This window comes from Coregonus clupeaformis, chromosome 9, assembly GCF_020615455.1.
Source record: "Coregonus clupeaformis isolate EN_2021a chromosome 9, ASM2061545v1, whole genome shotgun sequence".
Taxonomy (NCBI): domain Eukaryota; kingdom Metazoa; phylum Chordata; class Actinopteri; order Salmoniformes; family Salmonidae; genus Coregonus; species Coregonus clupeaformis.
In genome coordinates this window covers 38,519,244-38,540,788 of record NC_059200.1, presented here as the reverse complement: position 1 = coordinate 38,540,788, position 21,545 = coordinate 38,519,244, and the positions used below count along the sequence as shown (strand labels likewise).

At 45.4% G+C, this 21,545-nt stretch overlaps 1 protein-coding gene across 1 annotated transcript in view; it reads left to right on the top strand.

The window, feature by feature from the left end:
* The window catches only part of LOC121573967 (galactosylgalactosylxylosylprotein 3-beta-glucuronosyltransferase 1-like), an 89,261-nt gene extending 69,527 nt beyond the window's left edge, over positions 1 to 19,734 (top strand). Inside the window, exons 3-7 of the mRNA XM_041886395.1 lie at positions 14,232 to 14,374; positions 15,077 to 15,597; positions 15,981 to 16,277; positions 16,787 to 16,892; positions 17,349 to 19,734. Of these exons, the coding sequence (XP_041742329.1) occupies positions 14,263 to 14,374; positions 15,077 to 15,597; positions 15,981 to 16,277; positions 16,787 to 16,873 (1,017 nt within the window). The 5' untranslated portion in view covers positions 14,232 to 14,262 and the 3' untranslated portion in view covers positions 16,874 to 16,892; positions 17,349 to 19,734. The remainder of the gene's footprint in view (positions 1 to 14,231; positions 14,375 to 15,076; positions 15,598 to 15,980; positions 16,278 to 16,786; positions 16,893 to 17,348) is intronic.
* Positions 19,735 to 21,545: the final 1,811 nt, after the last annotated feature.

Here is a 21,545-nt window from a genome sequence, read left to right as displayed (position 1 = left end):
GGAATCGAACCCACAACCCTGGCGTTGCAAGCGCCATGCTCTACCAACTGAGCTACAGTAAACAGTAGGTGCAGACTAACAATGAAATGCTTACTTATGGGCCCTTCCCAACAATGCAGAGAGACAAATATAGAAAATAATAATAACACAAGGAAGAAATACACTAGTAACGATAACTTGGCCATATACACAGGCTACCAGAACGGAGTTCATGTGCAGGGGCACGAGGTAATTGAGGTAGATACTGTGCCTTCAGAAAGTATTCACACCCCTTGACCTTTTCCACATTTTGTTGAGTTACTGCCTGAATTTTAAATGGATTAAATTGAAATGTTGTGTCACTGACCTACACTCAGATGGAATTTTGTTTTTAGAAATAGTTACAAATTCATTAAAAATGAAAAGCTGAAATGTCTTGAGTCAATAAGTATTCAACCCCTTTGTTATGGCAAGCCTAAATAAGTTCAGGAGTAAACATTTGCTTAACAAGTCACATAATATGTTGCATGGACACAATTTGTTTGCAATAATAGTGTTTATCTGTAAGGCCCCTCAGTCGAGCAGTGAATTTCAAACACAGATTCAACCACAAAGTCCAGGGAGGTTTTCCAATGCCTCGCAAAGAAGGGCACCTATTGGTAGATGGGTAAAAAAGAAGAAAGCAGACATTGAATATCCCTTTGAGCATGGTGAAGTTATTAATTACATTTTGGATGGGGTATCAATACGCCCAGTCACTACAAAGGCACAGGCATCCTTCCTAACTCAGTTGGCAGAGAGGAACGAAAACAGTTAAAGGATTTCAACATGAGGCCAATGGTGGCTTTTAAACAGTTACAGAGTTTAATGGCTGTGATAGGAGAAAACTGAGGATGGATCAACAACATTGTAGTTACTCCACAATACTAACCTAAATGACAGAGTGAAAAGAAGGGAGCCTGTACAGAATAAAAATATTACAAATCATGCATCCTGTTTGCAATAAGGCACTAAGGGAGCGGTCAAAATTCACACAATTGTTACCCAGAGGAAAATGGAGGGTCATTTTTAAATTTACATTTCAGAGAGGTACGATTTTCTTCAGATATCCCTCATTATAAATAACCTAAAGTAAAACTTCAAATAAAATGTGCTGAAGAAATTCATTTTATGTCCTGAATACAAAGCGTTATGTTTGGGGCAAATCCAACACAACACATCACTGAGTACCACTCTTCATATTTTAAAGCATGGTGGTGGTTGCATCATGCTATGGGTATGCTTGTCATCGGCAAGGACTAGGGAGTTTTTTTAGGATAAAAAGATACGGAATAGAGCTAAGAACTGGCAAAATCCTAGAGGAAAACCTAGTTCAGTCTGCTTTCCAACAGACACTGGGAGACAAATTCACCTTTCAGCAGGACAATAACCTAAAACACAATGATCAACAACCAACTTGACAGAGATTGAAGAATAAAAAAATGAATAATGTGCAAATATTGTACAATCCAGGTGTCCAAAGCTCTTAAAGACTTACCCAGAAAGACTCACAGCTGTAATCGTTGCCAAAGATGGTTCTAACATGTATTGACTCAGGGGGTTGATTAATAATGTTATCAAGAGCTAGTGTTTTATTTTTCATACATTTTCCTTCCACTTAGACATTACAGAGTATTTTGTGTATATTGTTGAAAAATAATGACCCACAAACTCTGGGGGCCCATGCGCCTGTCATCGATGTCCATTTATATTTATCTATTGTCACGACTTCCTCCAAAGCTGCCTCCTCTCCTTGTTCGGGCATGCTTTGGCGTTCGTTGTCACCAGTCTTCTTGCAACTGCCGCTCCTCAGCTCATCATTCCATTTGTTTTGTCTTGTTTATTACACACACCTGGTTTCAATTCCCCTCATCAGTACCTGTATAAGTGTTCCCTCTGCCCCCTTGTCTTTTTGTGTGATTGTTTATTGTGGAGGTTAGTTTAGCTCGGTGGAGCTCTTGTATTTTGTATCGCCAGGATATTCACCCGTGTGCCTTGTTGTTTCAAGTGCACTGTATATTTCTGCACTGGAGTGTTTGATGCATTGCTGCGTACCGCTGTGTCAACGGAATAAACCTGTTATTCTGTGATTTACCCTCCTGCGCCTGACACCTTCAAATCACGTCACCACATTTATTAAATACTTTTGACAGTAACCCTCCAAAAAGTCATTTATAAACCTTTTTAATTTCCATATGTACTAGGAAGCTAAGTGTTTTTTTTTTGGGTGTAACATATACGCCGGGAGTCAGAAAGCAGGTACAGAAGGTGAGTTTTAATGCTGACCAGATACAAAAGAACAAACACCAGAAGCGTACTGAACGTGAGAGAAAAAACAATAATACCTAAGGACTGATGACAACAGAAGGCTAAATAAAGGTAATCAGAGAAGTGATGAAGTCCAGGTGTGCCTAATGATGAGGCGCAGGTGTGCGTAATGAAGGTTGCCAGGTGTGCGTAATGGGTTTCCTGGACCGGTGGTTAGTAGACCGGCGAAGTCGAGTGCTGGAGAGGGGGAGCTGAAGTAGACATGACAGTACCCCCCCCCCCTCCCGACGTGCAGATCCAGCCACAGGACGATGCCGGCCAGGAGGATGCCCCCAAGGGCGAGGAGCGGGCCTGTCGGCAAAGATGGAACTCTCGGATGATGTTGGGATCTAGAATGTAATCCACCGGAACCCAACACCGCTCCTCTGGACCATACCCCTCCTAGTCCACCAGGTACTGGAGCCGACCCCCACAACGTTGGGAGTCCAGGAGGGATCTGACGGCATAGGCTGGGCTTCAGTCAATGTCCAGCCTATAGGGGTGTCGTGGGGGACGGCATCAGCCAGGGGACCAGGAACCACCGGCCTGAGGAGGAAAACGTGAAAAGAGGGTAAGATCAGTAGTTAGTGGGGCGCTGTAGTCAGTAAGTTACATCATTGACCCTCGGGAGGACTTTGAATGGCCCCACAAACCGGGGACTCAGCTTCTGGCAGGGCAGGCAGAGCGGGACGTTCCTGGTGGAGAGCCAGATGCAATCACCAGGATGGAATACGGGTGCCTTACTGCGGTGGTGGTCCGCCTGTTCCTTCTGGTGGCGGACGGCGCGCGTTGGAGCCTCACGTGGACAGTGTCCCAAACCTCCTCTTGTGCACCGGAACCACTCGTCCACCGCAGGGGCTTCGGTCTGGCTCGGGGTCCACGGAGCCAGGGCCGGCTGGTACCCAGGACACACTGGAAGGGAGACAGCCCGGTGGAGGAGTGACGAAGTGAGTTCTGGGCGTACTCCGCCCAGGGAAGGAACCGGGCCCACTCTCCCTGCCGGTCCTGACAATGACTCTTCAGGAATCTCCCCAGCTCCTGGTTGGTCCTCTCTACCTGCCCGTTGGACTGAGGCCGGTACCCGGATGTGAGGCTGACCGTGACACCCAGCTTCTCCATGAAGGCTCGCCATACCGGCGACGAGAATTGGGGACCACGGTCGGAGACGATGTCCTCCGGAAGGCAATAGTGCCAGAAGACCTGCTGGAACAGTGCCTCAGCGACCTGGAGAGCAATAGGGAGACCAGAGAGAGGGTTAAAACAGCATAATTTTGAGAATCTGTCCACAACAACCATAACAGTGGTGAAACCATCAGACGGGAAGATCAGTAACAAAATCTATGGACAGATGGGACTAAGGCCACTCAGGCATGGGGAGGGGAATGAGTGTCCCTGCTGGAGCGTGCCGGTGGATTGGGTACATATGGAGCAGGAATTGACATAATGGGTGACGTCCTGCGCCAAGGTGGACCACTAGTACTTCTCGGAGAGGGATTGGAAAGTGCGGGTGATACCTAGGTGTCCAGCGGCGAGGGATGTGTGTGCCCAGGTGAACAGCAGATTTCTCACCTCCGTGGGGATGTATATGCATTCTGGAGGGCAAGCAGCAGGAGCGGGTTCCCTCTCCAGAGCCTGGCGGATATCCACATCTACGTCCCAAAACCAGGGGTCAACTATACGGAAGGACCGATTGATGGGACGGTGGGCACTCACAGGACTCTCAACCGGCGTGGAACCACAGGGTACGGGGAAGCAGGTCCTCCGACATCCTGGTCCCTAGGCGGTGATTGCTCGACCATGAGATGGTGGGGTTGTGGGTGCGGTGGTGATGAAGAAGGGAAGACTTTCCTGGTGCATGGGTCCCACGGTGAGGGTGAGTGGTGCAGTGATGTGCGTAATTAAGCCAGATCCAAATGGACGCATATCTAAGGCTTGGAAAGGAAAAGGAGAGGAGAGGAGAGCGGGTATGAGGTTAAGTTCAGAGAGGAGGCAAGGGCCTGGTCGATAAAGTTCCAAGCGGTACCGGAGTCCACTAGAGCTGTAGAGACAACACTTGAGGGACAGCCAGCCAGTAAAATAGGAACCATAAAGGGTTTGGCGGAAAATTATGATACTGGAATACTCATGCCTACCCTGGGAGATGGAAGGTCATGGGGCCGCCCCTCTGCTCTAGTGGACCCCGGCCACAATAGGTTCAGAGCCCCAGCTGTCTCCGGCAACGGCGCTCTGCTGCAGAGAGGTGTGTGGCCCCTACCTAAATGGGTTCAGGCTCTGCCTCAGGACAGCCAAAGGAGGGAGGCGAGTGGTTACTGAAGGCCCTGTCAGCCTCAGCAGACCAACGGAGCCGGGACGGCCCACCCTTCAACAGAGATGTGATGGGAGCTGCGACCCCGAATAAACCTCTGATAGTAGTTGACAAAGCCAATAAAGCGCTGCACCTCCTTTACCGTTGTTAGAGTCGGCCAATTACGCACGGCTGAAATGCGATCTCCCTCCAACTCCACACCTGAGGTGGTAATGCGGTAACCGATGAAGGAGACAGACTGTTGGAAAAACAGACACTTTTCTGCCTTGGCATAAAGGTAATTTTCCAACAGTCGGGCCAGCACTTTGCGAACCAGGGACACATGCTCGGCGTGCGTAGCGGAATACACCAGAATGTCATCGATGTAGACAACTACACCACGACCAAGCATGTCCCGAAACACCTCGTTTACAAAGGACTGGAAGCCGGATGGAGCATTCATCAAACTGTAAGGTATCACCAGGTATTCATAATGCCCCGTGGTTGTGCTGAATGCTGTCTTCCACTCGTCCCCCTCTTGGACACGCACCAGGTTGTACGCACTCCGGAGATCTAATTTGGTGAAGAAGCGTGCCCCATGCATTGACTCGATCAACGAAGGAATGAGGGGCAGAGGATAACTAAATCATATCGTCCCCTTGTTCAGTGATCGGTAATAAATGCAAGGGCGCAGAACGCCGTCTTTCTTCTTTTAAAAAAATTAACTTGATGAGGCGGGCGAAGTGGAGGGGCGTATAAACCCCTGACGCAGGAACTCGGTGACGTATGTCTCCATAGCCTCCGTTTCAGCCTGTGACAGGGGATACACATGACTCCTGGGAGACACAACGTCTACCCGGAGGTTTATCGTGCAATCCCCCGCCCGATGAGGTGGTAACTTGGTCGCCTGCGTTTTGGAAAACGCGTGCGCCAAATTGAGGTATTCTGGGGGAAATGCGCACGGTGGAGGTACTGTCTGGACTTTCCACCGTGGTTGCACCAACGGAAACATAGAGACACCTACCCTGACACTCTCGCGAACACCCCGTGAGAACCCTCTGCGGCCATGAAAAGGTGGGGTTGTGGAGTGCTAACCAAGGAATACCTAATACAACAGGGAAAGCATGAGACTCAATAATAAAAAAGTGACTTGCTCGCGATGAGTCTCGTGGGTAACCATAGTGACTGGTGCTGTAACCTCCCTAACAAACCCGGACCCTAATGGTCGACTGTCAAGTGCTCTGATGGGGAGTGGAATGGATAGGGGAACCAATGAGATGCCTAGACTGTGTGAAAATGACCTGTCCATAAAGTTCCCAGCTGCGCCTGAATCGACTAGCGCCTTACACTGGTGAACTACAATGTAATCAGGACAGTGGATGGGTAGGGTAATGCGCAGCAGAGGGCTCTGAACGAGTGTAGGTGTTCGATACCTGGGGTGATGCGAGAGTGCCCTGCCTGCCGCCTCCAGACCCAAAAGAACGTTGACGAAATGTGTTCTCGTGCCACCAGAGTGACACTGGCGCTGTCGTCCTCTGGCCGCCAGCAGGTTGTCCAAGCAGATGGACATGTCCACCAGTTGAGTGAAGGATAACATGGTGTTATCCTTCACTCATCCTCCCGCAGATGGCATCGGAAGTGGTCAATGAGGGCCCGTTCGTTCCACCCGGACCCAGCTGGTAGAGTCCGGAACTCCAGGGCGAAGTCCTGCACGGTCCTCGTCCCCTGCCTCAGAAGGACCAGCCGCTCGCCCGCCTCTCAACCCTCGGGAGGGTGATCGAAGACAGCCCGAAAGAGGTGAGCGAACTCTCCGTAATTGTCCAACGCGGCTCCTCCTTCATTCCAGACCACGTTGGCCCACTCCAGGGCTTTCCCCGAGAGGCAGGAGACGACGGAGGACACCTTCTCCCGCTCCGATGGGGCCAGGCTGATGCTGGAATAGTAGAGCTCCAGTTGGAGGAGGAATCCCTGGCAGCGGGCGGCCGTCCCGTCAAACACCCTCGGTCGGGATAGATGAATCCCTCGGGGTGCTGGAGTGTGGGTGGCCGGATCCGGTTGTTCAGCTGGTCCCGACGGGTTGGGTCCTCTCCTCTCCAGGCGTTGGACGACCTGGAGAACCCGATCCATCGCTTCTCCCAAGCTGGCTAGCATCGTCGAATGCTCCTGGATCCGTGCCATGACTCCAGGCATGCGCTCCTCTCCCGCTGACACTGGAACCAAACAGGCACACGGGGAAAATATACCCCGGCAATACAAAATACACTCAACCGAGCTACACTCTCCTCACGCTAAACAATCACCCACAAGATCAAGGGGGCAGAGGGAACACTTATACACATACTAATGAGGGGATATGAACCAGGTGTGTGTAAAAGACAAAACAAATGGAATGATGAGATGAGGAGCGGCAGTGGCTAGAAGGCCGGTGACGACGAACGCCGAAGCCTGTCCGAACCAGGAGAGGAAGCAGCTTTGGAGGAACTCGTGACAACGGGGGTGGCAGCATCATGCTGTGGGGGTGCTTTGATGCAGGAGGGACTGGTGCACTTCACAATATAGATGGCATCATGAGGAAGGAAAATTATGTGGACATATTGAAGCAACATCTCAAGACATCAGTCAGGAAGTTAAAGCTTGGTCGCAAATGGGTCTTCCAAATGGACAATGACCCCAAGCATACTTCCAAAGTTGTGGAAAATGGCTTAAGGACAACAAAGTCAAGGTATTGGAGTGGCCATCACAAAGCCCTGACCTCAATCCTATAGAAAATGAGTGGGCAGAACTGAAAAAGGAATGGGCCAAAATTCAACCAACTTATTGTGGGAAGCTTGTGGAAGGCTACCCGAAACATTTGACCCAAGTTAAACAATTTAAAGGCTAATTGAGTGTATGTAAACTTCTGACCCACTGGGAATGTGATGAAAGAAATAAAAGCATTCTCTCTACTATTTTTCTGACATTTCACATACTTAAAATAAAGTGTTGATCCTAACTGACCTAAGACAGGGAATTTTTACTAGGATTAAATGTCAGGAATTGTGAAAAACTGAGTTTAAATGGTGTATGTAAACTTCCGACTTCAACTGTATAAACAGTCACTGATGCACTTATTAATGAAGCCGGTGAATGATGTGGTAAACTTGTTCAATGTTATTGGATGAAGTTGTCCTGTATTTTTTTTTATTTCACCTTTATTTAACCAGGTAAGCCAGTTGAGAACAAGTTCTCATTTACAACTGCGACCTGGCCAAGATAAAGCAAAGCAGTGCGATAAAAACAACAACACAGAGTTACATATGGGGTAAAACAAAACATAAAGTCAAAAATACAACAGAAAATATAAAATATATATACAGTGTGTGCAAATGTAGCAAGTTATGGAGGTAAGGCAATAAATAGGCCATAGTGAAAAATAATTACAATTAGTATTAACACTGGAATGATAGATGTGCAAGAGATGATGTGCAAATGAGCAAAATAAATAACAATATTGGGATGAGGTAGTTGGGTAGGCTAATTTCAGATGGGCTGTGTACAGGTGCAGTAATCGGTAAGGTGCTCTGACAACTGATGTTTAAAGTTAATGAGGGAGATAAGAGTCTCCAGCTTCAGAGATTTTTGCAGTTTGTTCCAGTCATTGGCAGCAGAGAACTGGAAGAAATGGTGGCCAAAGGAGGTGTTGGCTTTGGGGATGACCAGTGAGATATACCTGCTGGAGCGCATACTTACGGGTGGTGTTGCTATGGTGACCAATGAGCTAAGATAAGGCGGGGATTTGCCTAGCAGTGATTTATAGATGGCCTGGAGCCAGCGGGTTTGGCGACTAATATGTAGTGAGGACCAGCCAACAAGAGCTTACAGGTCACAGTGGTGGGTAGTATATGGGGCTTTGGTGACAAAACGGATGGCACTGTGATAGACTACATCCAATTTGCTGAGTAGAGTGTTGGAGGCTATTTTGTAAATGACATCGCCGAAGTCAAGGATTGGTCGGATAGTCAGTTTTACGAGGGCATGTTTGGCAGCATGAGTGAAGGAGGCTTTGTTGCGAAATAGGAAGCCGATTCTGGATTTAACTTTGGATTGGAGATGCTTAATGTGAGTCTGGAAGGAGAGTTTACAGTCTAACCAGACAACTAGGTATTTGTAGTTGTCCACATACTCTAGGTCAGACCCCTCGAGAGTAGTGATTCTAGTTGGGTGGGCGGGTGCCAGCAGTGTTCGATTGAAGAGCATGCATTTAGTTTTACTTGTGTTTAAGAGCAGTTGGAGGCTACGGAAGGAGTGTTGTATGGCATTGAAGCTCATTTGGAGGTTTGTTAACACAGTGTCCAATGAAGGGCCAGATGTATACAAAATGGTGTCGCCTGCGTAGAGGTGGATCTGAGAATCACCAGCAGCAAGAGCGACATCATTGATATACACAGAGAAAAGAGTCAGCCCAAGAATTGAACCCTGTGGCACCCCCATAGAGACTGCCATAGGTCCAGACAACAGGCCCTCCGATTTGACACATTGAACTCTATCTGAGAAGTAGTTGGAGAACCAGGCGAGGCAGTCATTTGAGAAACCAAGGCTATTTAGTCTGCCTATAAGAATGCGGTGGTTGACAGAGTCGAAAGCCTTGGCCAGGTCGAGGAAGACGGCTGCACAGTACTGTCTATTATCGATCGTGGTTATAATATCGTTTAGAACCTTGAGCGTGGCTGAGGTGCACCCATGACCAGCTCGGAAACCGGATTGCATAGCGGAGAAGGTACGGTGTGATTCGAAATGGTCGGTAATCTGTTTGTTAACTTGGCTTTCAAAAACGTTCGAAAGGCAGGGCAGGATGGATATAGGTCTGTAACAGTTTGGATATAGAGTGTCACCCCCTTTGAAGAGGGGGATGACCGCGGCAGCTTCCCACTCTCTGGGGATCTCAGACGTTACGAAAGAGAGGTTGAACAGGCTAGTAATAGGGGTTGCAACAATTTCGGCGGCTAATTATAGAGAGAAAGGGTCCAGATTGTCTAGCCCAGATGATTTGTAGGGGTCCAGATTTTGCAGCTCTTTCAGAACATCAGCTGTCTGAATTTGTGTGAAGGAGAAGCGGGGTGGGGGGCATGGGCAAGTTGCAGCGGAGGGTGCAGAGCTGGTGACCAGGGTAGTGGTAGCCAGGTGGAAAGCATGGCCAGCCGTAGCAAAATGCTTGTTTAAATTCTCGATTATTGTAGATTTATCAGTGGTTATAGTGTTTCCTAGCCTCAGTGCAGTGGGCAGCTGGGAGGAGGTGCTCTTATTCTCCATGGACTTTACAGTGTCCCAAAACTTTTTGGAGTTAGTGCTACAGGATGCAAATTTCTGTTTGAAAAAGCTAGCCTTTGCTTTCCTAACTGCTTGTGTATATTGGTTCTTAACTTCCCTGAATAGTTGCATATCTCGGGGGCTATTTGATGCTAATGCAGTACGCCACAGGATGTTTTTGTGCTGGTCAAGGGCAGTCAAGTCTGAGGAGAACCAGGGGCTATATCTGTTCTTAGTTCTGAATTTTTTGAATGGGCCATGCTTATTTAAGATTGAGAGGAAAGCACTTTTAAAGAACATCCAGGCATCCTCTACTGACGGAATGAGATCGATATCCATCCAGGATACCTGGGCCAGGTCAATTAGGAAGGCCTGCTCGCTAAAGTGTTTTAGGGAGTGTTTGACAGTGATGAGGGGTGGTCGTTTGACCGCGGACCCGTTACGGACACAGGCAATAAGGCAGTGATCGCTGAGATCCTGGTTGAAAACAGCGGAGGTGTATTTAGAGGGTAAGTTAGTCAGGATGATATCTATAAGGGTGCCCATGTTTACGGATTTAGGGTTGTACCTGGTAGGTTCCTTGATAATTTGTGTGAGATTGAGGGCATCTAGTTTGGATTGTAGGATGGCCAGGGTGTTAAGCATATCCCAGTTTAGGTCACCAAGCAGTACGAACTCTGAGGATAGATGGGGGGCAATCAAATCACATATGGTGTCCAGGGCACAGCTGGGGGCTGAGGGGGGTCTGTAACAAGCGGCAACAGTGAGAGACATATTTATGGAAAGGTGGATTTTTAGCTTAGCTTTTTTAGCTGGAGCTTAGCTTCCGTTTCATCAGACCACTTATGTATTAAGCGCATCACTGATACTTCCTGTTAGAGTTTTTGCTTGTAAGCAGTTATGGTCAGAATTGCCAAAGGGAGGGATAGAGCCTTGTATGCATTTCTGTGTGTGGAGTAAAGGTGATCTAGAGTTTTGTTGGTTCTAGTTGCACAGGTGACATGCTGGTAAAAATGAGGTAAAACGGATTTCAGTTTCCCTGCATTAAAATCACCTGCCACAAGAAGTGCTTATGGCTCTATACGGATTGTTGAGTCCAGTCTTAGTGCCAGCATCGGTTTGTGGTGGTAAATAGAGAGCTACGAAAAATATAAATAGTATGGTCTGCAGCTTATTATGAGGTATTCTAACTCAAGCGAGCAAAAACTCAAGACTTCCTTAACATTAGAGATTGCACACCAGCTGGTCTTAACAAAGATAAACACCCCTCCCCCTCTCAGCTTACCCGAGACTGCCGTCCGACATTGACGATGCATGGAAAAGCCAGCAAGGTGTATATTATCCATGTCATTGTTCAGCCACGACTCCGAAACATAGGATATTACAGTTCTTTAAAAAAACTAAGAATACAACCTCTTTATGCTTTTTCAGATCATTAGCAATGTGATTTATTCTTTATGTAGTGTTCCAGCTTGCTTTTCTATAAGGCAGAAAGAAAGAAAAGCTTGCAGCTGTCTCTGAGCTATTTTCTGGTGTGCAATGGCTTTGGTGGGAAAGCAGGTTTCTTGCAAACGCTTTATCTTTGTAGAACCCGCCTTGGAGCGATAGCTACTTAATGGAGGGTTACCATGTGGTGAATTCACACGTGATCACCCATTAGATGGCAGCTAGCTCCACCACGGATCAAACCCTCATGCACTGGCTCTATGAGCTGGCTAAATATACAATGTCTTCGGAAAGTATTCAGACCACTTGACTTTTTCCACATTTTGTTACGTTACAGCCTTATTAAAAAATGTATTACATTTTATAAAAATCCTCCGGAATCTACACACAATACCCCATAATGACAAAGCGAAAACAGCTTTTTTGAAATATTTGCAAATTTATTAAACATAAAACACAGAAATACCTTATTTACATAAGTACTCAGACCCTTTGCTATGAGACACAAAATTGAGCTCAGATGTAACCTGTTTCCATTGATCATCCTTGAGATGTTTCTGCAACTTGATTGGACTCCACCTGTGGTAAATTAAATTGATTGGACACGATTTGGAAAGGCGCACACACCTGTCTATATAAGGTCCCACAGTAAACAGTTCATGTCAGAGCAAAAACCAAGCCATGAGGTTGAAGGAATTGTCTGTAGAGCTCCGAGACAGGATTGTGTCGAGGCACAGATCTGGGGAAAGGTACCAAAAAATGTCTACAGCATTGAAGGTCCCCAAGAACACAGTGGTCTCCATCATTCTTAAATGGAAGAAGTTTGGAACCACCAAGACTCTTCCTAGAGCTGCCAGCCCGGCCAAACTGAGCAATCGGGGGAGAACGGCCTTGGTCAGGGAGGTGACCAAGAACCCAATGGTCACTCTGACAGAGCTCTAGAGTTCCTCTGTGGAGATGGGAGAACCTTCCAGAAGGACAACCATCTCTGCAGCATTCCACCAGTCAGGCCTTTATGGTAGAGTGGCCAGACGGAAGCCACTCCTCAGTAAAAGGCACATAACAGTCTGCTTGGAGTTTGACAAAAGGCATCTAAAGACTCTCAGACCATGAGAAACAAGATTCTCTGGTCTGATGAAACCAAGATTGAACTCTTTGGCCTGAATGCCAAGAGTCACGTCAGGAGGAAACCTGGCACCATCCCTACGGTGAATCATGGTGGTGGCAGCATCATGCTGTGGGGATATTTTTCAGCGGCAGGGACTGGTCGACTAGTCAGGACCGAGGCAAAGATGAACGGAGCAAAGTACAGCGAGATCCTTGATGAATACCTGCTCCAGAGCACTCAGGACCTCAGACTTGAGCGAAGGTTCACCTTCCAACAGGACAATGACCCTAAGCACACAGCCAAGACAACGCAGGAGTGGCTTCGGGACAAGTCTCTGAATGTCCTTGAGTGGCCCAGCCAGAGCCAGGACTTGAACCCGATCAAACATCTCTGGAGAGACCTGAAAATAGCTGTGCATCAATGCTCCCATTCCAACCTGACAGAGCTTGAGAGGATCTGCAGAGAAGAATGGGAGAAACTCCCCAAATACAGGTATGCCAAGCTTGTAGCGTCATACCCATGAAGACTTGATGCTGTAATCGCTGCCAAAGGTGCTTCAACAAAGTACTGTATAAAGGGTCTGAATACTTACAGTACCAGTCAAACGTTTGGACACTGTCTGTTCCTCAGTTGTGATCCCTGTGTCAGCATTAATGTCGTTATGTTTCCCCTGTCTAGATACTGTCTGTGTTATATTTCATGTCTGTATATATTAAATGTTCACTCCCTGTACTTGCTTCTCGTCTCCCAGCGTCTATCCTCACAGAATGCTGACACCAAATTTGGATGCATCAGGGAGTTATTTTTTTATTTTTTTGTTGGTTTGTGACGTCTGGTCCGGGTGCCGCGGCCGAGGGAACTGGGGATGGCTCAGCTGGCTCGCCAGGCTTCCAATGCCTCGCTAGCTGGAGAGGTTTCCTGCCTCGGTTGGCTCGGCAGGTTCCCACGCCTCAGCCGGCTCGTCAGGCTCCCACGCCTCAGCCGGCTCATCAGGCTCCCACGCCTTGGCTGGTCCGTCAGGCTCAACAGGTTCCCACGCCTTGGCTGGTCCGTCAGGCTCAACAGGTTCCCGCGCCTCGGCCAGCGGCGTCCCTAGAGGTGGGGGTACTGTCACACCTGCTCCTGCTCCCCCTCCCGGGCGCTAGAGGGCACCAGGCTGCCCATCATTACTCACACCTGTCACTATCGTTACGCGCATCTGCGCTTCATTGGACTCACCTGGACTTCATCACTGTTTAAATTACCTCCCCTATATCTGTCTGTTCCTCAATTGTGATCCCTGTGTCAGCATTAATGTCGTTATGTTTCCCCTGTCCAGACGCTTTCTGTGTTATTTTTCATGTCTGTATATATTAAATGTTCACTCTCTGTACTTGCTTCTCGTCTCCCAGCATCTGTCCTCACAATTGTGTGTAGATAGATGAGGGGAAAAAACGATTTAATCAATTTTAGAATAAGGCTGTAATGTAACAAAATGTGGAAAAAGTCAAGGGGTCTGAATACTTTCTGAAGGCACTGTAACCCGTTTGAAAAGTGGAGGATCGCTGTCACCAATTCTTTAAGTTCAACGTTTTATACTGAAGCCATTGTTCAGAAATCCATCCAGAAATAACACCTGGTATTTACCGTAAAGGCACAATGTCGAAAATGTCCTGCTGTTAAGGTAATCTCAATTAATGATAAAAAGGCTGCCTATTGATTCTTGAAGAATATAACTAATACATGCTACATGAGCTTAGTATAACTGTGTTACCCTTTCTTAACCCAAAATGTGTGTTGCAGGTAATGACGTGGCTCAGGTTTGACCCCGGAGATGCCGAAGAGACGAGACATTCTGGCCATTGTGTTGATCGTGTTGCCTTGGACGCTACTTATCACTGTTTGGCATCAGAGTGCCATCGCCCCTCTGCTAGCTGCTCGAAAGGGTAAAAGTCGTTCCTCAATTTCCCTATGTAGGGGGTTTTATGGTTAGTCTCTTGAGTAGAGGAACACGTTTGATTTACTTATATCTTTGCTTATTCTGGGATGCTCCATTTAATATAGTACACTTAAAAGACATGATTAAAAAGAACAACGTCTACACATGATTTCCCACCTTAATTTTTGGCATTTTCCCACCACTTATCTTTTTATCAGAATATGCTGCATTTTCTATTGCAAAACTTTTAACACAATGGAAAAAGGTTTTTGTTCATAATGAGCTGAACATTTCATCAGTGTCTGAAAGAAATGTTATTAATGTCATTTTGCTATCAATTTGAGCACTATCAGTAGAAAATTGATTGTCCACATAATTTATTAATTTCTCTAATCGGATTCAAACCTTTAACTGACTCATATCAGTCTGACATCTAACTAATTACTTTATAAGTTAGTGATGAGTATATTATGTTTATCACAAGGAGATTACATGTCTAACAAAAGAGTATGGAGTTAGATTTCAGAACAACACATTCATTAAACCTTTTGACTGAAATCTAACTCCATAACAGACGAAGAAGACTATTTGCACGATTAGATGTCTCCTCTCTCTCTACGAAGGCCATCTCTATGGAAACGTGCAGTTCCTATACAGTCTATAAACGTTTATTATACCAAAAACAGTTCAGATTTTTTCCCCATCGTAGATGACAGACATGAGAGTCGGCGAGACTCCCAGAACACCTTCACCCTCAAGGAGCCCTGCTCCTCGGAGAACAACAAGGACATTGTGAAGGTGTTGCGCACCGAGTACATCTACAGCCGCCAACCGCTCTGGTCTAATGTCCTCCCCACCCTCCACGTCGTCACCCCAACCTACAGCCGGCCGGTCCAGAAGGCAGAGCTGACCCGTCTGGCCAACACCTTCCTCCACGTGCCCAACCTGCACTGGATCCTGGTTGAGGACTCTCAGCGACGAACCCCGCTAGTCACCAGGCTCCTCCAGGAAACAGGCCTGAACTACACCCACCTTAACGTGGAGACACCCAGGAACTATAAGCTGCGTGGGGACATGACGGACCCCAGGATACCCCGTGGAACCATGCAGAGGAACCTGGCCCTGCGCTGGCTCAGAGAGACCTTCAGCCCCAACAACAGCAACAGCCAGCCGGGTATCGTCTACTTTGCAGACGATGACAACACCTATAGTCTGGACCTGTTTGAGGAGGTGAGTGGAACAGGGAAAGATGTTGTGCAGTACATAATTGTTTCCTCTTTTGCTACCAAAATAGGCAACAATTTTGGTTTCAGTGCGCACTAGTATAATTAAAGAAAGAGCATTGCTCCTTACAATATGCCACTAGGCAAATGCACAGCCTCAACACATAGGCATCACTTGACACCTGCCCTAAACAAAGTTTATAAACATGAATTCCGATATTTGAACATGATACAAATTAAAATAGCTATTTCCTCACAAAAATGTATATATTATATTGGAAATGTATACTTATTGATCACATAGTAATCCTTCTCCATCCATAGAATGACATAGAACACTTATATAGGATCTCTATGGGCTCTACCCTCTCTCTCCTTCCTCTTGTCTAGATGCGTTCAACGAGGAAGGTGTCTGTGTGGCCTGTAGCCTTTGTGGGCGGCCTGCGCTACGAGTCCCCTAAAGTCAACACCATGGGCAAGGTTTACGGCTGGAAGACTGTGTTTGACCCCAACCGCCCCTTTGCCATAGACATGGCTGGGTTTGCGGTGAACCTCCGCCTCATTCTCTTTAAGCCTCAGGCCTACTTCAAGCTGCGGGGCGTCAAGGGAGGATACCAGGAGAGCAGCTTACTGCGGGAGCTGGTCACCCTCAGCGACCTGGAGCCCAAGGCTGCTAATTGCACTAAGGTGAGGAACTAAGAGTTGTCCTGTGTGGCTCAGTTGATAGAGCATGTTGCTTGCAATGCTAGGGTTGTGGGTTTGATTCCCACTGGGTCAGGCTGGTCTCATAGATGTAACATAGTAAATGAAAATCCGGGACACTCAAATTAATATGATATGTTACGTTTAATATGGTTACATTAAGACAGAATGTTACTTAAGGCAAAAATGAAAGGAGGGTGGTTGGTCGCGGTGGATGGGTAGCCATATAATGCAAATGTCTAACAACCCAAACGTTGCATGTTCGAAACTCCTCACGGCAACTTTAGCAACTACTTACAAATGTTTTGCTTCTTTGCAACTACTTAGCATGTCAGCTAACCCTAACCCTAACCCTAACCTTAACCCTATACCCTAACTCCTAACCCTAACCCTAACCTTAACCACTAAGCCTAACCCCTCGCTAACTTTAAAGTGGTATAAAAATGCTTTCAACAGTAAATTTTCCACCCTTTTTACTTGAACCCCCCAAACAGGTACTTGTATGGCATACTAGGACAGAGAAGCCTGTCCTGGTGAACGAGGGAAAGAAAGGATTTACGGACTCCAACGTGGAGATATGAAACTTATTTTTGAGCACAGGTAATAAGAGAGCTATAAAGTTACTGGGTCTGGGATGAATTAATATTGCAAAATTCCAGTACCTTTCCCAAAGTTCCCAGATTTTACAGATGTTACCGGAATTTTGCAACCCTATGTCTGAGGGCCAACCTGCCTTTCTGAGCCCCTGTGAGCTTATTATTATTATTATTAAAGGTTTTGATATTGTATTATTATTCACAGTTTAAAGCTTTGCCGAATCTGTCTGAATTTGTATAACAGGGATGTTATGATTTCATCTCATAACTTGACAGAAAATCCACACAAAAAAGCTAGTTTTATTAATGTGGTTTTATGTCTTTGGTTTCTAGAACACCTCTTCTCATTTGCCTAAACTATTATCTCTGTGTTTAGTAGTAATGATGATTAAATAATTATTCTTGATTATGTATTTTCTTTGCACATCTCCTAAGCCCATATACCATTGTGTTATTACAGGTTATATATGGCTGGGATTCCAAACGGACTGACAAAAGACAAGCTGGCAGGATCAGGGTGAAATATATATGTACTGTAATAGTACTGTAAAGGGAGTCAGACAGCCACCTTGTCTACTACAAGCAGCACACAGCCACGTATCAATACAGGCATAGAATATCAAAGCACAGATTCATAGAGGATGGTGATACTGTATCTAGCTAAGCGCTTTACTGATGCATCAATGGAAGTTGCCCACATGGAGCTCGCCAGTCTCCAGAGTGCAACTTAGACAAAAGACTGTCGGCGGTTCAGACAACAGGATGGCTTCATACAGTGGTCAATAGGAAGCGTCCTTAACCCAGCTGACACAAACCAACCGTCCAATCAACATGATCGTAACCAGGCACTGGACCAAACTGAATCAATCAGTGGCCCCGAATGGCTTTTGTTTGTTGGTGATTAGGCTCCTTTTGTTGTGGAGTGGACTGTTCTTGGGGTGCAGAACAGAGCTGGATAAAGGGGTCCTTGTCTGACTGAAGTTAGCATTGACTGACAGACTAATCTGGAGAGGACATGAACCCTTCCCACGTCCCAATGTAAAACACTGAGCTATTCAGACAGCTCTGCTCCCTCAAACCTATCACTAATTAGAACACGTCTCACACACATACACAGATACGCCTGCACACAAACACATGCACACACACACACACGCACACACAGAGTAATCAGAGTAGGAATGATGATTTAGCATAACACCCATACTGTAATGCCAGCTTTTGTTAGTTGCTTGTTTTTGTTCATGTTTTCCTGATCATATAACACTACTGATTTATATCAGCACTTTAAAATCAGGATTTATTGTCAATCAGTTTTTCTCAATCAGAGACAAGTATTTTTTTGGAAGAATCGATTTTCAAAGCAGAGTTCACAAGACACAGAACTCAGTGGCCTTTTGCAAAACAGTAAATGCGTTTTCAAAATGTAGTTGCCTTCTCAAAATATAAATACATTAATCAAAACTAAATTGTACAGTCAAAATTGCAAATAAATTCATAAAAAGAACACGACTCCCTGCAAAAAGATTAATACAACCATACTCATCTCGAGTCCAAGTAGACAAAAGAGAAAACAAATCCCAGTACATCAATACATTTTCTTTGCAGTTACTAAATCATGATGATCAAATTATGGGCAATTACTCTCCTTTTATGCATATTTCACCAAACAATTTCATATATATCAAATCAAATATTTCTGATAAGAAATAAAATAAGCACATTGTGTGCAGGATTCATCGGTATCACAATCCAATTCCATTCCATAATCAATAGATAGGCTGGTTTGCTCATAGTTTTGTGGACTCAAAGCAAAGCTCTATAATGGAAGGTCATAATGTTGGAGAGAATTACTTAGGAGTAACCCAACTTCATTATCTGCATGTCTGCAATATTGTAAAAAATTTGACTGTCCCAATTGCCTAGATCTTTCCCTACAGTATGTGTACATGGTATGAATTTTGAATTTTGTGCAGTAGTATTTACTGATTGCCAGAAACAGTGAACACAATTGCACACATTTCTCTTCTGAGGAATACAATGTGTTAGTATTCTGTGAACAAAACACTTAACAGTGAATTTTGTATTCACTGATGGCATTTGTACTTAAAGTTTTGTAAAAGGTGGTCTAAGATTTCCCAGAAGATACCGACCCTACCATTATTCTTGTTTACACTGAGCTGCACTGGGATGTGAACGCAATCATCATTACATTAAGACACTGTGGAGCCAGCGCAAGATATGGGTTGGAAAACGTACTTCAGTGCAGGGATGGGATATGCCACTGTACTCCAAATTGTACCACTATAATGGTAGGGTCAGTATCTCCTGGAAAGTCTAAGATATTCAAGTCAGGTACAAAAGCAAGAAAATTATCAGAAGTTCTGCAAATGTATTACTAACTGTATGTCGCTCTGGATAAGAGCGTCTACTAAATGACTAAAATGTAAATGTATTTGAGCATTTGATCATTGCTGTTCTGCTATAGCTAGTTTGTTTCAACAAAAATTCCTTGTACGCGATTGAGAAAAAAAATGTCACCTCTCAAACAGAGAATAGTTAAGGACATTTGCCAATGAAACTAGAGCTAGTCAATTAAATATGATTATTTCACAACACACACTAAATCAGTCAAAGGATACATGCCTTCCCTTGATATGCCATTTTCTAACCAGTCTGGACCCCAAACGGCACTTAATGATCTTTGATCTGATATTCAAAAGGTAAACAGAGGGAATGTCTGCTTTGTAAACAACCACTGTAATTATATGTAAATACAATCATACAAATTTACCCCACATGTCAATGTCTCTTTTGGTTTCCTTGTTTGACATGGTTTATTGCGACTAATGGCTGATATTATAATTTCTATAAAAAATCATAGCATTGGTTTCCTTTTTTATAAAGTCAATCCTATACAGTCCTGGTCTCAGGGAAGACCCAATATTGATGTTCAAAGCAAACATACAGCACAGTAACTCATATTTGCCAATATGGTACATGATAAATACCACAACTAAAACTGACCAAGCCAGTCAATCAGTGGTCAGATGATACAGGTGTAACGTTTTGTTTGGAAGTAAAGAGTTACCAGAATGCTTTCATTTACATCATGACACATACAGAAAGTGATGATTTGTTAGCCAACACAATGATTCCAGTTGAAAATAGCTTTTTGTTTTGTTAGGCTGCGATATTTAGTTCTAGTTCCTTGTTTCAATAAATAAACCCCAGTTTGAATGACATTTCATGTCAATAAAATGATGAACATAGTAAATCAATATTCTACTCAAGATGGATGAGGTGAGTTACCCCCATACATTGTCAGCACTTTTGGTCCCAGAGGAAAAACCAATGTGAAAATGTGATCCACTCATTATTAATTGTCTATCAAAAGTACAGTAGCTTGGGAATGCAGTCACTGAATGTCCACAGCCATCGCCAGATCAGGAGTCTCTTCAAACATGATCTTATAGTCAGCTTCCTGCTCCTCAAACACAATGAGCTGCATGATGATGATGAAGATGATGAAACACATGAAGGTAACTAAAAGATAGCGACTAAGTAAACACAACATTGTGAACCTAAGACTTGTCATGAGCGTGTATGACTCCCTTTTAATGTCTTATTATCTTCTCATTATGATTCTGACTGAGTGCTTGTAGTGAGTCCTACCTGGTTTACTCCACTGTTGAGAAAATATCCTGGGAGGTAGAGTGTTTGCTGGGGGCAGATAGACCAGTGGCGTCCCAGGTTCAACCCATTGATGAAGACTACCCCTTTGCCCCAACCCTGCAAACATTATCGTAGGCAAGTGGCAGACTTACTGTACCAACTGCATCAGGCCTCACATCATCAAGGGGCCTCATGAGCTGGGCCTAAAATAATAATAATAATAATATCGCTTGAGGCCCCCCCCCCCCATGCTCCCGCTCGAGGTGTGTGTGTGTGTGTGTGTGTGTGTGTGTGTGTGTGTGTGTGTGTGTGCGTGGGTAGATAGATGGATGATAAGTAAAAGTAGAGGGATGGAGGACTTCCAGCTAGATGGGGAGGCGCTCACCTGCATTGCCATGAGGACCCAGGATCATTACCAAGTGAAATTGGGAATCAACTCAGACCTGGGCTGCACAGTAAGTACACAGTTCATTTGTTCTCACAGCCTGGTTTAAAATACTTCTTATTGTTCATAAACATATTTTCCAATTGATCTGATCTCTCCCCTTCTCCATTTTATCCCTGCCTATTTCCACTTCCCTCCCTCTCTCTCTGCAGATTGTTCAGATGCAGGATGATTTGTATGTTTGTGTTCCTCCTTGATGAGGTCACTGCCACATGACCCTGGTGGAGGAGAGCCTGACGGCAGAGTTTGTCCAGGACCTCTCCATAACCCTTCAGCCTGTGACGGTGGCCCTCACACTGCCTTCCTAGAGTTCAGCTACTCCACTGACCTGCTGCCTCTGCTCACTGACCAGGGTGAGTACTCATTCATCCCACCTTTGAATTGTTGTATCCCTTCTCCACTCCCCTTCTCTTCTCAACCCTTGGGTCAATAAAACTAAAAACTTTAGTTTGTGTAAGTTCTTGTGGACTATCTGGTCAGTCTTCTACAGTCTTTGATGGCAGGACTGCATCTATCTCTCTCTCTGTATTTTACATT